This window comes from Eucalyptus grandis, chromosome 11 (genome assembly GCF_016545825.1).
Source record: "Eucalyptus grandis isolate ANBG69807.140 chromosome 11, ASM1654582v1, whole genome shotgun sequence".
NCBI lineage: Eukaryota > Viridiplantae > Streptophyta > Magnoliopsida > Myrtales > Myrtaceae > Eucalyptus > Eucalyptus grandis.
The window spans coordinates 44623019-44637820 of NC_052622.1; the positions used below are offsets into that span (position 1 = coordinate 44623019).

General features: G+C 40.5%; 2 protein-coding genes across 6 annotated transcripts in view; one reads left to right on the top strand and one right to left on the bottom strand.

Annotated features, from left to right (window-relative positions):
- Positions 1-1294: 1294 nt before the first annotated feature.
- On the bottom strand, positions 1295-4642 carry LOC104426633 (heat stress transcription factor A-2b). 2 transcript variants are annotated; one of them, XR_001982558.2, is made up of 3 exons: positions 3815-4642; positions 2042-3129; positions 1295-1934 (listed from the first exon to the last, which is right to left on the bottom strand). XR_001982558.2 is itself a non-coding variant. In XM_018865880.2 (2 exons), exons 1-2 carry the CDS (start codon positions 4112-4114, stop codon positions 2368-2370), a joined length of 1062 nt encoding a protein of 353 aa, XP_018721425.1. In that variant the 5' UTR covers positions 4115-4642; the 3' UTR covers positions 1295-2367. The 2 variants fall into 2 exon arrangements, 1 of the variants encoding a protein (XP_018721425.1); XM_018865880.2 differs by having other exon boundaries at positions 1295-3129.
- Positions 4643-8504: 3862 nt separating this feature from the next.
- The window catches only part of LOC104426634, a 28873-nt gene continuing 22575 nt past the window's right edge, over positions 8505-14802 (top strand). For 3 of the 4 annotated variants that reach the window (XR_005547586.1, XR_005547587.1, XM_039304635.1), the window contains exons 1-6: positions 8506-8939; positions 10117-10375; positions 12399-12507; positions 12599-12740; positions 12883-13147; positions 13295-13656. Coding sequence is in view for 1 of the 4 variants with exons in the window: in XM_039304635.1 (XP_039160569.1) it covers positions 8636-8939; positions 10117-10375; positions 12399-12507; positions 12599-12740; positions 12883-13147; positions 13295-13656 (1441 nt within the window). In the remaining 3 variants the exon portion in view is untranslated. Of the gene's footprint in view, positions 8940-10116; positions 10376-12398; positions 12508-12598; positions 12741-12882; positions 13148-13294; positions 13657-14802 lie in introns of all 4 variants that reach the window. The other variant, XR_005547588.1, reaches the window with a different exon arrangement.

A 14802-nucleotide genomic window follows, 5' to 3' on the forward strand; every position in this document is an offset into this window, starting at 1 on the left:
TAGGCCCAAGTACATACAAATATTTGTCATCCCAATATGGCACCCAACTTTACACCCCTCAAACCGCCATCTCTTAAGAAGTCATCATTCACGGGCTATTTTAGCAATGTGCAAAGCAACTTCCCATTAATAATCCCATGAGATGGCAAAATCTTGATAGATGAAAAGCTATTAGATGATTATACTATTGCATCCAATAAATGCTATTGGTAACACATTTATCTACAAATCAGCCACAAACACCCAGAATATCGTGATCGTCGATCATGTAGACCCAAGTACATATAAATATTTGCCATCCCAATACGAAACCAAATGAAATTACCTAGATCCTAGCGATCACATGCCCTCGTTTCGCACCCAATTTTCAAGTCATTTGCTGTTGTCGAGCATCAAGATTGTATATGTATATTATAACTTACTAAGGGCCAAACGGTTAGACAATCCAATGACTTGCTCTCTTTGACTGTCACGTATGATTTTAAATGGCGAATTGGATGGAATCTTGACAGGGAAATTAGGGATTAAAAGCATAATTAAATGGTCAATCTGGAGTCTTTTCGGAGTTCTGACCACAATTTTCCGGGGGCCAGACTTTCATGATTCTTTCCAAAGAATGAAATCCACTATCTTTGACAAAAATATCCAAGGTAAAGTTATGTAATTGGCGTAACATTCAACACTTTGATATAAAAGGCTAATTATGACATCTAAAGTTATGTAAAATTAAATAAAATTCTTTACCGAATGCCTCTAAGATTACTTACCTGTTGAGTGGGCAAAATAAGAAAACTATTGCAATTTCCAGTACGTTATTTTTTACTGAGTTTCACATCATCAATGTTATTTAAAAGTAAAATTTTACGCAATTACAAAAAAAAAGAAGTTATATGGGATGTTATTTTTTAATATTTGCATGCTTTCACGTTAAATAAAAATCAAATTGTAAAAAGAAGAAGAAGATGGAAAAGCAGTTTAAAAAGTGAGTGTAGGAAGTACATATAACATTTCACCATTGGATTAAAATGCCAAAAATCACAACCGTCTAGATGAAGATTAAGATGCATTGAATCGCTAAAACTTGTTACATTTCCAATCATTGGTGAAAGATCATAAAGGCACGGTACTTTCTAGAGATATTAAACTCAGGAACAAAAAGTACATTAGTTCAAACTCAAAAGGCACATATTCCCTCTTGCCTTTCCTGTTTTTCTTCCGCACATGAGCATTACGTTAGGGCACAAGGTCAAACCCCTCTATGTTTGGAAAAGTCGGTCCCAGAAGGACTATCAAATCAATAAAGTCACAATCCTTCATTCTTATGTCAGAGGGCAGACAAAAAATACAGCATGCAATTCCATAGGCTTGCCTTTTACATGACAAGCCGCATGCGATGACCATGGAGTTGTCACTACCAGATAGCCTCCCCCATCTCCCAACTACGGAATCTATACATTGCTAAAGCCTTCTCTGAATGAGAAGATGGGGGCAGTCTACCTTCCTCCTGACAGCCCCCAAATTTCTAGGCAAATCTTTTTCTTCTCTACCTAGTTGGGAATACCCCTAATTTTAAATACCCCTAATTTTAAGTCTCAAGATTAGATGAAGCAATTTAAGGACCTACTTAGGTCCTATCAAATACATACTTTGCTGGGAATACCCCTAATTTTAAGTCTCAAGATTAGATGAAGCAATTTAAGGACCTACTTAGGTCCTATCAAATACATACTTTGCTACATAAAGGCTTTGTCATAGAAAGATAAATGACAAGACCTTCTCAAATAATTCGTCCAACCTGAACCTGTATAATTAAGATTTTAGATAAGCAGTGTGTATATTAGATCATCGACCTCAATGATCAGTTGTGCTTTGAAATCAACTGTGCAATTCCATTTCTTCAATCTCGCAGCTAAACAGTGATTTCTTCTGAAGATCTACATCAAGTGGAGGGCAGAACTGATTACATTGAGGAAATGAAGATTTGGTTCACATATAGAATGCAGAAAGTAATGGGTTTTGAGACATTTTAATTGACAAGAACCTTTGATGCAAATTTGAGTCATATCTTGAAGAATCTGGCCACCATCTTTCTTTCAAACCTAAGCAATCAACATGGCAAACGAATGATAGCAATTTATACAATCAGTTACACAGTTAGAAACACTGGGAGGAACTAGCTATTCCTGAAGTGGGACACTGCTTGAGGATTTATCAGTTCCCGCGAATCCATCAGGTTCAGATACCTGAAAAACCTAACTGCACAAAAGAGACACTATCAGAAGGACAATGGAATTGTGCTACCTTGAAGAATCAATAGTTAAGCCGCAATTAATTAGAGAGGAACAGGAAAATTGATGAACCGAAACTTCAGCTTCGTTTCTTAGGGCTAGAACCCAAGTAACCCAGTCTGTTAGACAAGAGATCAACATCTTCATCTTCACCTCCTTCACTAAACAACTCCTCCCAGAATCCCTCATCAAGATCTTTATCCACGCCATCAGGCGGCGGCTCTATGTCATCTAGTCCTTCCTCCACCTCTTGCCTTGCCCTTCCCAGCCCTTGCATCTCCAATGCAAGCGCTTCCAGCTCCGACACCTCAACACCGAAATCTCTGAACTCAAGTGGCTCAGCCTTAACAGAGCTTGTCCCTTCGAGACCTTGTCTGGGTTCCACCGCCTGAGAAGAGCTTGGTCCTTGATCGATCGGCCGCCTCCTTTTCTTGGTCACTGCTTCTTCGAGCTCCTTCCTCTTCTCCTTCTGCTGCAACAGTTGCTGCAGAAAAGCCGGGTTCTGCATCGCCCTCGCCAGGAAAGCCATCATCTGTTTCTGCTTCACCTCAGTCTTCTGAAGCCTCTGCTCCATTGCTTGGAGATAGGCCCTAGTGTTCTGCTGCTGCTGTCTAAGTTTCACTAGCTCGAGCATTAAGACCTGCTTGTCGCGCTTCAGGCGATCCACTTCCCCATCTGGCCCGAAGTATCCGACTTCCACACAAGGACCCACAGCTTGCTGCTGGGGAATTAAACCGGAAGGTGCCTTCCTCCTCTTGATGCTCTTGAGCAGATGCTTTTGCCCTCTTAGAAATCCTTCATTGGCAAACTCCCACCTATCTGGATCTGTCTTCCGGAAGCCCTGCCAAGATTTGGGTTCCTCTGTTAGCTCTATTTCATGAATCATCATTGACCAAAATCCCCCAAAAAATATCAAAAGCCATGATCAGCAACTTGAGGTAATTAATGAAATTCGTGCAACCTAAAGATTCAAAATTTTCATTTACATTTTCAGTTTTAAATTTGGCTAACAAGGTGATTGTCGCATTTCGACAGGAGAATGGAAAAGCATAGTAGATACAAGAATAAGAAAACTATGAGAAAAATCATTAAAAATGAAAAACGAAAAACTAGAAAAAAGCCAAAAAAAAAAAAAAAAAAAACACGCGGCCCGAAATAATCATTTTAGTACTGCTCCAATCCATTATCCTCTATCCATTGATTCGAAGTGGGACTCTACCCAGGCATCCGAACATTTAGAACATTCCAGAACATCGCTCCATGTCACAAATCCGTAAAACCCGGCAATAACAAAAATGAAAAAATAAAAAAAAATCACCTACAGTTTATGCCACATCCGAATCAGATGCACTCGCAATCCGACGGAGCAAAGAGAAGAAACCATTGGAGTGAAGCACGACGGAGATGAGCTTGAATTCAAATCCTCGCTCAAAGGAAATTGCTCAGCCGCATCGACAATTCCAGTCTCGAGAGAAAAATTCATACTTTGCATTTCTACAGTGCTCAGAGGAAGGGCCTGTACTTACGTAAGTGTTGAGCTGCCTGACGAAGCTGGAGAAGTTGTTGTGCTTGAAGTATCGGGGAAGGAGGTGCGTCGCGAAGGAGTGAGGGTCCCACACGACGAAGCTCCCGCCGCCGGCGTTCCAGGAGACGACGTGATCGGTCCCCGGGTCGTCCACAATGTCGTAGGTCTTCGTCAGGAAAGGCGGAGGCCCGACGTCGTGCAGGCCTTCCATCGGCTCCGGCGGGTTCATCGCCGGCGCCTCTGCGGCAGACGAGCTCGACGCGCCTGGGAACTCCTCCTTCACCGGATACAGCGGATTCATTCTGATCAAGCTCCCGATAGACCTCGAGCGACTGGCGATCGAGAAATCCTACGTTCGCATATTACCTCCCGGCAATTCAGCCGGAAACGAGCAGGGATTCCTATCCAACCCGCTGATTACCTCGCACAAATGCGAACCGACTAGCTCAATCAGGAAATTCCTTCCGACAACCAACTCACTGCGCGCGAAGGCAATCGACTCCGAGCGACGCCGCAATGCGGGGGCGGCGAGGGGAAGCCGGGGGAAAGCTCGGTCCCGCGGGCGGAAGCAGGGAGTCAATCGAAGAGCTCCGCCGCGATCGGCGTCGAGAATCGGCCGGAGGAGAGGAGAGGAGAGGGACGATCAGAATCGGAGAAGAATCACCGTTGCCGGAGGAGGGGGGACGACGGCGACGGCGACGGCGACAGCGACGGGGGGAGATTTTTGGCTCGGGAACTGTACGGACACGGGATGCACGCTGGCTGCTCTGTTTCGAGAAGGAAAGGGCGTTCGAGCGGCTTGCGAGTCTGAGAAAAGAAGGAGAGCGAAGTCGGTCGATTGGGCCTTCTTAAATAGACAGGAGCAGAAGATATTTAAGCTAACCCAGCATTAAAATATGATTATCCCGAGGAAGCTTCCTACATCAATTTGGCCTCTTTTTTCTCTTTTTCTTCTTCTTCTTTTGATAGTAATAACTATGAGATTGGTTTACCAAATTAATATAATAATTAATAATTTCTTCTTAACAGAATGTTAAATTCAATTCACAAAACGCAAATGGGAGTAACGTAAATAACAAACACGGATGTGACAATTATCGTGACTACTCAACCGACCTCGTCTAAGGCTTGGATATATGTTAACATCAATTACAAAACTATTGCATAGCGTCAAAGATCAATTCGTGAGTTTCTCTCAAAGTAATCTCGTTGGACCCGCTTGTGAAATTGGTTAAAGGAGAAAATGTTCGAATTCGAATGCACTGATTGTTTTGTGATATGCCGTTTATTTTATCACGAGACATGTTAAATAAATGCTCGGGGGCGCTAGTTGGCACGGATATTATTTTAATATATTGGTGATTTTTATTATTATTATTTGGGTCCGATGGTTCTAGATATTATGGGGGTGGGTTTGGTTTTTTATTGTTTATTTGGGTTTAGAAAATTGGGTGCATTAGGGGAGGTGGTCCAAGGGGGGAAAGTTCTGGAACATGCGGGGGCAGAAATGGGATCGGGAAGATATGGTGCGGGGTAAATGCGTCTCGAAAAATATGAAAACTGGTGTGCAGCCGCTGATTTTGGAAGATGCTGATTGGTCGAGGGACAGTGCCCACTCTGAGGTGGGGTGGGGGTGGCCGAATTGGATCGGTTCTAGGAAGGCTGAACGCGATTTGCGGATTTTGTTTATTTTCAATGGGGAAATGTTTGGAAATTTGGAAATTAAAAAAAAAAGGGAAGATTCTTTAGAATTTGTGGATAAGGTTTTCATGTCTTGAATTTAATTGTCGTGTGATTTTTCTTTTTTTCTTTTTTTGCAAGCAATCTATGGTCAAAATCATATAAAATTAAGAAAATTCTAAATAAGGACATGAAATGTCATTATTTTTAAAGATTTGAAGTTGACATTATTATTTCAAATGAATACTTGAAATGCTTTCATTTTCTTAAATAAAAGTGTAAAGTTGATTTTGTTTCAAATAACACCCTCACTTTCTAGTTGGTCAAAGAGCATTTTTGTCTTTTAACTTCTTTTTTTCTTGGTTATCTCTTTCCTATTTGCTAATAGCCAGATGCCTAAAGAAATTTGGACGAGGGTCGCCCTCGCTTGATCTAGCGATAGTTGCCTTAACCCTTGCCTTATCACAAATGTAATAATTTGAGGTTTTTCATAATATTAATCCTTTATATATATAATCGGACATAACACGGCCGGGTCTTCAGGAGCCATGCTTGGGCTGACTTCATCATGATCTTGGGCCATTAAATTATGCATTCCCTTGCAACAATTATCATTTTCTCCCCCCTTTTTTTTTTTGGGTCAATTAACCGACGATTTGTTTATTCGCCCGACCTCCTCAAGCTCCGGGGTAAAACAAGATTTTGATTGATTTTATATTCCACCTAAACTCTTTTTCTTCTCCTCTTTTTAACAATCTTTACCCGTCGTCTCCCCCCACGTGTTACGCCCGCGTTGTTCTACAAAGTAGGCCGTCTTTACACGTAATGGTCTTTGGTACCGTATGGTCAAAAGCAAACGATTGATTAAACACCTCGGAAGGAGACACCGGACTATAAATCAACGTGTAATGATGGTCGGTGGCGAATCCCTCCTACTAGCTTCCAAGATTATATTTTGCCTATGATTTCGTTCCCTTTCATACTTTACGGGGACAGTCCCTCCGAGGAAAGACAAGTTGGCAGACCTTCCTCTTCGTGACATACTTTGAACGGGATAAATTAAGATCTATAACGTTCTGATTGCCACGTTTTTCGACGACACGTGGATTTATATTCTAGTACGATAGAAAGTAAAGAGATTGTGGTTATATTTTTTCGTGATCAACGCGAATAGGACATGTGGCACTCCTTGTGCTTCCCGCCGGAAATTTTGCTATGTTTCCTAGGACCTTATCACCCTACATCTGTGCTTACCAAATTGAATCTCGGAATATAATATGTGATAAATGACATATAATATTGTAAAGTTGGCTCGTACGAGCTTAGGTGGCGACACGTAAGCTGGTGATGGGAGAGCGTGTATTTTATTCTTGATTAAGGGGTCATCCTTCTATATTATTCTAGAACGTACTAGAATTTCATTGCTATCGATGTACTTAGCCGGTGATTGGATCTTTTTTATGTAGTAAGTGCACTAAACAAATCGCCTCTGCCATTATTAATTTAGATTTTAACGTACGGGCAAAGAGGATAATTATATATTTTTTATTGTGATATCCATAACGATGGCAGTGGTGATGGTTTCTGTTTCAATTGGGAGTTGAAGAGATGCCACAGAGAGAGAGAAAGAGGATAAACCTAGAGGAAAAGTAGGAAGCTGGATTTCCAAGGAGAGGCAAAATAAATAAATAAATAAAGCTGGATTCCCAAGGACAGGCCTGTGAAAAATTTTGATTAGAGAACTTGCTATAAAAGCACATGCCACTCATCCAGAAGTGAACTTGTGGGGATTTTACTACACTTATAATAAATCAAGCGATTATCTAATAATCAATGCATCGACTAGTGTCTATTTCATAATAGTTTTGTTTGCACGAAATATCGAGATTTATTACCTAAATAAACCGACTAAAATATGGAAAAATGAATTGCCAAGGGATATGCTCATCACTTTTGAGTTGTGAATAGTGGGAAAAGGGAAAGTACTTACATGACAAAGCATCCATAGCCTTGGATGATCATATCATATGTATTAATTATTACAAAAACAAATGTGAGGCTCAGGTGAGACTCGCATTATTGGATGTAATTTATCGAGTTCATGAGGACTCGGGTTCAAGCAAATCTCATCCTAGAAAAGATTGAGAAAAAACACAAATGGCGCTTGAACATGCAGTGTCATCCTTGGACTTCACCCTGTTGAATACAGTTTTTGAATCATTGGTAAATGCAATATAATATTTTCATATGCTTAAAGGACAAATTTGATATTATTTGATAACATAGATTATCATATATTGAGTTGGATCTCTAAAAATGATGACGTCTATCTTGATATGTCTATCTTTTTTTTCCCATCTACTTTGAAAAAGGGAAAAAGGGGGGCCTCACATATCAACTGTTATTTGATGATCAAGATTGTTTTATTATAACTTGATATGAATATCTTATTTGAATAATTCTAGTGTAACATTTTTTTTTTTTGCTATCCACCATTTAAACTTAATTGAGTGGGTGTCATGTAAGTAGATTCCATCAATTTGAATTAACAAAAGAACGACAATAAACATTTTCATGTAATTTAATAATCTATTTGAACATTTACGAATAGTTCATGGATTACACTAGACAAAGTAAGGGTTCTAGGACAACATTACATGTTTTAATAACCACCTATGTCAATTTTTCCGACGAAGAAGACGAGGAGGAGGAGTATTAGGAAATACGACAGAAGATGGACGTGGCGTGTGAAACCTTTGCATGGCAATAGGGAAGAAGATCCCATTTAGACTCGGCTTATATTACAGTCATTCACTGCGTGGGTTTCGGATTTGCGGGCCCACTACCGGGCCTACGAATTTTGAAACCGGGCTTGTGTATTCATATTGGGCCTGAATCCTCTGTACGGGCTCAAATTTTGCCGTTCAAGGATGGCTGGGCTTGGACCGGCCCAGCGGCCCGACATCAGCTCTACGGTAACGGTAACATTCTCCTTCCCCAATCTGGCGTTTCTCTTCCTGCAAATTCTCCACGCCGATTCGATTGCGTCCATGGCAAGGAACGCAAGGATCCTCGAGCGATTCCTCCTCTCTCTACGTCGATAACGCAGCGGTCCTCCGTTCGAGCTTCGGCTCAAGGGCCGATGAAGGCGGCGGCGGCGCCCGGCGGAGAGATGAAGCTCTGCGCGGCGTTGCTGCTGTTCCTTCTCGCGCCGGCCTGGCGTTCCCGCGGGGAATCGTCGACGTGCCTGACGGTGTACAAGGAAGGCGGGGCGCCGGCCGTCTTCCAGTCCCCGAAATGCCCCCGCTGGAAGCTTCCGAACCACCACGCTTCCTCCCGCCCGCGCGCCGCCGCCACGCGCTGCCAGGTCGCGATGCTTCAGGGCCGTCGGAAGTATCAGGAGGATCGCGCCTTCTGCGCTCTCGATGTCCGCATTCCTTTCCCCGGTAAGGAAGCCGATTCTCCGTAAAGGGGCAGGGGATTCTCCGTGTGTGAATTTTGGGGTCTTTCTTGAAGTTGAACTGGTGAAACGGTTTCGTCAATGGCGGAGTTCGGTTTGTGAGTGGTGATGTGAGATGGTTTCCGGACTTGCCTAATACCAATCGACGCTAAGTATATGGATTCTCGGGTAGTGGACTGGCTTGATTTTCGGCCTTAAAGGCGTGTGAGACGATGAGCTGTTACTTAGCAAAATAAGAGCGACATGTACTTTTTTTCCCCTGTACCGTAGGCAGATGCTATCGTGAGTCAGCTTGCAAGCTTTACGCGAAGTTCAATTCCATAGTCTAATCGGTGGGGACTGAGTAAAATTGCCATTCACAAGAACCTATGCCCTGACCTTCAGATTTGCAGAATTGCAGAGAGTCTCATTTGACACATAGGACAATCGAAAGAGGAGAATTATGTTATTTTAGCGGAACCTTGGAAAAATGAAATCAATGTCAGTGAGACATTTTCCCGTATTAATTTGCTTTAGTATTAGTTATAATATAAAGAAATGAAGGTGCCTGTTAAGGTACTTCTGAAAAATCAAGGTCCTATTTCTGTTGTTTCTTCTGTTTTCCTTCTTGCGAGAGGGTTGGTTCTTTTTGGTGGAGTGGACTCCTAGTTATGAGCTACTACTGAGATGTTCTTTGTATAGGGTCTTTTTCTTCATGAACCGTATTCACTGCCCCAGGCCTTAAATCATAAACAGGCCAAGGTTCTTCATTAATACTGGCTGCAGTGTGAGGTTGAGTACCGCTATAAGTAGGGGGGTCGTATCCTTGTTTTGTAGTTGTTTTTTCCCCAGATATGTGCTAGTGTTGGAGGTTGTTAATAAGTATACCTTACTCCAACTGGACATGATTTCTTGAATGAGTTGCTAGAGATCCTTTAGACTGGAAGTATCCTAGGCTTTCGTCCATCTTTTAAGTCAATTATATATATTGGTGTTAACGATATCTAATATCCTCTAAATGAAGACATTTACGTGCATGCATTAGTTAATGGAGTTTTAATCGAAGCATTGTGGCACATGGGGTAATGTACTTGGTTTAAAAGTATCAGCTGTAGACTTGATTAAAAACTATTTTCTTTAGATTGCTCCTCTGACATACAGAATACAATATATTGCTGAAACAGGTAAATTGGGACTCGAGGAGGTTACTGTTGGAATCATAGCAGTCTTTGATGGACATAATGGGGCAGAAGCTAGTGAGATGGCTTCAAAGCTTTTGTTTGAATACTTTCTTTTGCATACTTATTTTCTCTTGGATTCAACGTTTTCCATTGCCTTGAAGAAATTTAGTGGAAGATTGGTACAGAAGGGAGAGCCTGAGATGGCTTTTCAAGTTCTTAATTGGGCTGAAGAGTTAAGTCGGCGAGAGCCAGATCTTTTCAGGTGGCTTTATCTATTTATGTAATCATTGATCTAATTTAGAAGCAAAAATGCATATGGGTAGATGAGGAAAGCTTTGAATTGATGCATCTCCAAGCTTTTTAGGTATTCTTGAGATGATTCGGACAAATACTCATGGCATTGGAATGACCATGTGGGCCTATAATGTGATATCTGTTTAAAAACTTAATCATAAGGCGAAGCTCCCTGTGAAATGAATTTAAAAGACCCTTAAGGCATGGGTTGTTGTGTGCCATCTGGAAAGATACTTGCCTACTAAATGCCTGCACTTAGTCCAAGATGGCTAAGAGGCCTTGCCATAACTTGTTCAATGCATAGAACTAAAAATCACATGTATAGTAGTTTTCAGGCCTGGAATTGAAGGAGAGCACTCAGGCATCCACCATTAAATTTTTTGATTGTGGCTAGGCAAGTTTTAATTCGGCCCACCAGATGAGTGATGGGCCTTTTGGGTTTGGTTGCTTGTCATAAGCTCATTTCAGATCATGGTTGCACTTTTAAGGATTTGTGGAATCTCCAGAACACTTTTCTTTTTTGTGACTTTTGACATTATAAGCGAACTATCAGTTGAGTTAGTGTTGTCAGATAACTTAATCTGGTTTATTCCATATCAAGAGTGGTATATGAAGTAGTCCCAATTATATATATGATGAAAATTAGTTACTACTGAACTAAGCTGATGAGATAAAATAAGACAAAAAACATGTTAGGTGTCATACTAGCTAAGAACAGTGGAAGAACCTATTTTTCAAAAGCAGCAGAAGCAACTATAACAGTTTTAAGTCTTCATCAAGTTTTAACTTTACTGATTTAATTGTGAATCTCTTCATCCTTTGAAAGAATTACTTAAAGGCTTACTAAATTGCTTGAGGCATGAACATCAGCTAATGTTTAGCTGGATAATTTAGTATGGTTTCCTCTCACAAGTCCATCTCAGAAACACTTGTTGATCACAAGAAAATGCTTTTCAAGGATTGAGTGATCTGGTTATTGCACTGTAGATATCATATTTTATTCTCCAATTGATTTACAGTTGTGGAACTTTTTAACATCTGCGTGAGCATCTTATCTCAATATAATAAAATGGTCACTAGGATTCGTGGATCAGGGTATAGGACTGTATAGACTGTACATTGTATTCATCTGACATGCAGTTGGGAAGGCATCTTCCATGGCACACTAGCTTCCATCATGTCGGCATTCCAATAGGAAGATTGTGCAGATCATACTATATATGACATGATTTTTGTGGACTTTTGGAGCTAGAAGTATGTTTCAGCTAAAATGGTTTTAATAGTGCATTGTGTGGTCTTCTAGCTAAACACAGATTACTATATGTACAATGAAACAATCAAATGTGGATGCTAATTAAGCAATCTGATCTGCCTTTAAATTCCACAAACAATCAAATGTGGATGCTAATTAAGCAATCCGATCCCCCTTTAAATTCCACAAACTGAAGCAACCCAGACCGACAGAACCCTTTTGATGTACTTGATAGAGTTATATGTGGCGGGAAGATCACTGTATAAATTGCTCGAGGGATAAGGATATAAAGCACTTGCTTAGCAGCATTCACAACCCTGGCATGGTGACTTTTTTTCCCTCCTTTCTCGGGCAAGATTCGGTGGCCAGAGGTTTTTGCCCCACTCCTTGTTTCATTCTCTCTCTAAACACCATTAGTGCAATAACCGGCTATGTTTTAACTCTGAGCCTTTGAGGACTTATATGTGACAATATGTGAGTTATATATAGTGTAAGTTTATCATACGCAGTTTTGCTTGTCTTATTGCATTTTTTACATAGAATAAGCCATGGAATGCCACCAACAGTTGTGTTAATGAACTCTTTATTTCTGAAAGCTGTTAAGCAATTAATGTTTTCAAAGTTCCTTGGTACTCTGCAGTATATATTTCTTTAGTTTTAGTAAAGCAAAAGACTCTGGTGTCTTATTATTTAAAACTCTTTCTTTTGTCATTGACTCTGGCTTTCCATGCTTTGATAGATTTAAGGTGTTGTCACCAATGGGCATCGATAATTATCCTTCTCACTTGGATGTTTTGAAAGAAGCACTGTTGAGGGCAATTCAGGATATTGATGCAAAATTTTCTAAGGCACGTCTTTGAAACAGTTTGCATGCTTTCTGTATTTTTTTCTGAATCATTTTTGGGTCTTCTCTGATGCCAATTCGTTTGAATTATGAAGGAAGCATCCAAATCTAATCTTGGCTCTGGATCCACAGCCACAGTTGTTCTAACAGTAGATGGCCAATTTTTAGTTGCCAATGTGGGGGACTCTAAGGCTTTTTTGTGCTCTGAAAAATTTCAGTCACCTGCAGATGCTAGAGGTGATTTTATGGCTTCAAATGCTATCGCATGTTGAGCAATTGTGTGTTAGGTTATTCATGGATTATCTGCCTGTAGACAACATATATTGTAGTTTAACTATCATTGTTCTGAAAATCACCTAAACATGTGGGCTTGTTGCAGCTACTTTCTTGAGGTTATACAAGCGGAAAAGACGTGATGGGACTCCTTTGTCTTTAAAGGAAAGTGCAGACTTGAAGTTGAATACTTTGTATGGTCTGACCCATCTTTCTGTTCAAGAATTAACTCATGACCATCATCCAGATAGGGATGATGAAAGGTCTCGAGTAGAAGCTGCTGGTGGTCATGTTCTCACAGGGGGTGGCGTCGCTCGTGTAAATGGCCAACTTGCTGTTTCACGAGCTATTGGCGATGTAAGCTTTAAGAGGTAAGCTACTGTTGTATCACTCAGATCTGCTGGTTTTACCCTCCATTATCTGTTAATGTCAGAGAGGTTATAAATAACAGCATGTTTTCTAGTGCTCTTACTCTCTAAACGTTGAAGTTTATTTGCTATGCATACAATTGATTGCAGTTCTGGTGTAATATCTGTACCCGAGGTTATGGATTGGCACTCTTTGACCTCCAATGACAGCTTTCTGGTAGCTGCATCTGATGGTGTGTTTGAAAAGCTGAGTCCACAGGATGTTTGTGATATATTGTGGGAAGCAAAGAGTGATGGCACTGCAGGATCAGAGATATCTCCTTCATGTTCATCCTCGTTAGCTACTTGCATAGTGAATACTGCCTTTGAGAAGGGCAGTATGGATAATATGGCTGCCATTGTCATCCCTCTGCAGTCTACTGATTTATCTCAAAACCTGCAAAGTAGAAGTCTTGTTGAATGGCAACATATGCATGCAGCTCTGGGAGAGAAGTATGTACATGAGCAATCAGGTGATTCCCCGTGCTCATTTCACTGCTCTAGTGTGTGGTTTGCATGCTTATATAATTTCTTGAGATACCCAACCTGATAGTTCAAGGTTATGCTGTTTGTTTCAGTTTCAAATATGCTGGGTTTATTGTTTCTTGCAAATTTTTATCTAGGGGGGCTCTGTAGAAAATGTAACTGGCGGTAGGTGATTGACCTCCTCTGTTGTCAGTTTAGTCTCTCATAAGTTGTACATATCGTAATTGGTCCTGCCAGTGCTGGATTTGTTGAATGATGGCCTCAGAAATCTAGGAGCTTTTGGTAGTTAAGGGCATGAATAAAGCTTTTAAGCCAGGTCAATACTAGACCAGGTTTGCTGTTGAAGGCTTTACATGTTGCCTGCAGGTGGCAGAGATACCATTCTGTTTGACATGCTTGTTCTGTTGAACAGGAAAATTTTTCTAATCTAGTGATGATGGATTGTTAGACTGAGTATGCTTCTTTCAGAAATTATTCTTCCTTTAAAGTGAGAATGTCATAAGGTACTAATTTTGCTGTATAGGACTAGGCAGTTGGACTGGGAATGTAGCATTTTTCGATCTCTTATCCTTCACTTTGTAAGTTTTGGCCAGTTATGGATCTTGATCATATTTTTCTTGAGCTTTCCTTTTGCACATAGCCATTGTAGTGTACTTCCTCTAGAGGATGCTACTCCTTTATTACGGATGCTTGTCTTCATTGCTTCAAGTGGTACTTATGCTTAATGGGATGCATATTATTTTAGATAGAACTTCAATAAGTTGGAGGAATCCAGTTTTGGTCATTTATTTGTCAATCTTTAATCTGTTACCCTATGTTTAGAAAGTATTTTGGGAGGTAAAGAAAACTGTGAAGAAAATGATTTTCCTTATAGTTGTCTGGAAGAATGTATGTGAGGTGAAGCAAATCTGGAGAGAGAGATTTCTGTATGTTAAAGATGAAAAGTAAGAGGAAAGAGAAACGTTTGTACAGAAAAAATGATGTTTTAACTCTTTTAAGTGAATTGTGGTATGAGTGAGCATGATTGTAAAATTCTACGTAATACAAGATTCTTGGAAATTATCATGTCTGTTGCATGTCATTAAGATTTAGATGATCATAGATCAATTTGAACATAATAGATTAACAGAGCA

Bases quoted from the DNA above. Each gene is read 5' to 3' on its own strand.
- LOC104426633 (XM_018865880.2), bottom strand. From the start codon at position 4,114: ATGAATCCGCTGTATCCGGTGAAGGAGGAGTTCCCAGGCGCGTCGAGC. The intron at 3,130-3,814 runs GTAAGTACAGGC...AAATCTTGGCAG, and splicing joins TCAGGCAGCTCAACACTTAC to GGCTTCCGGAAGACAGATCC.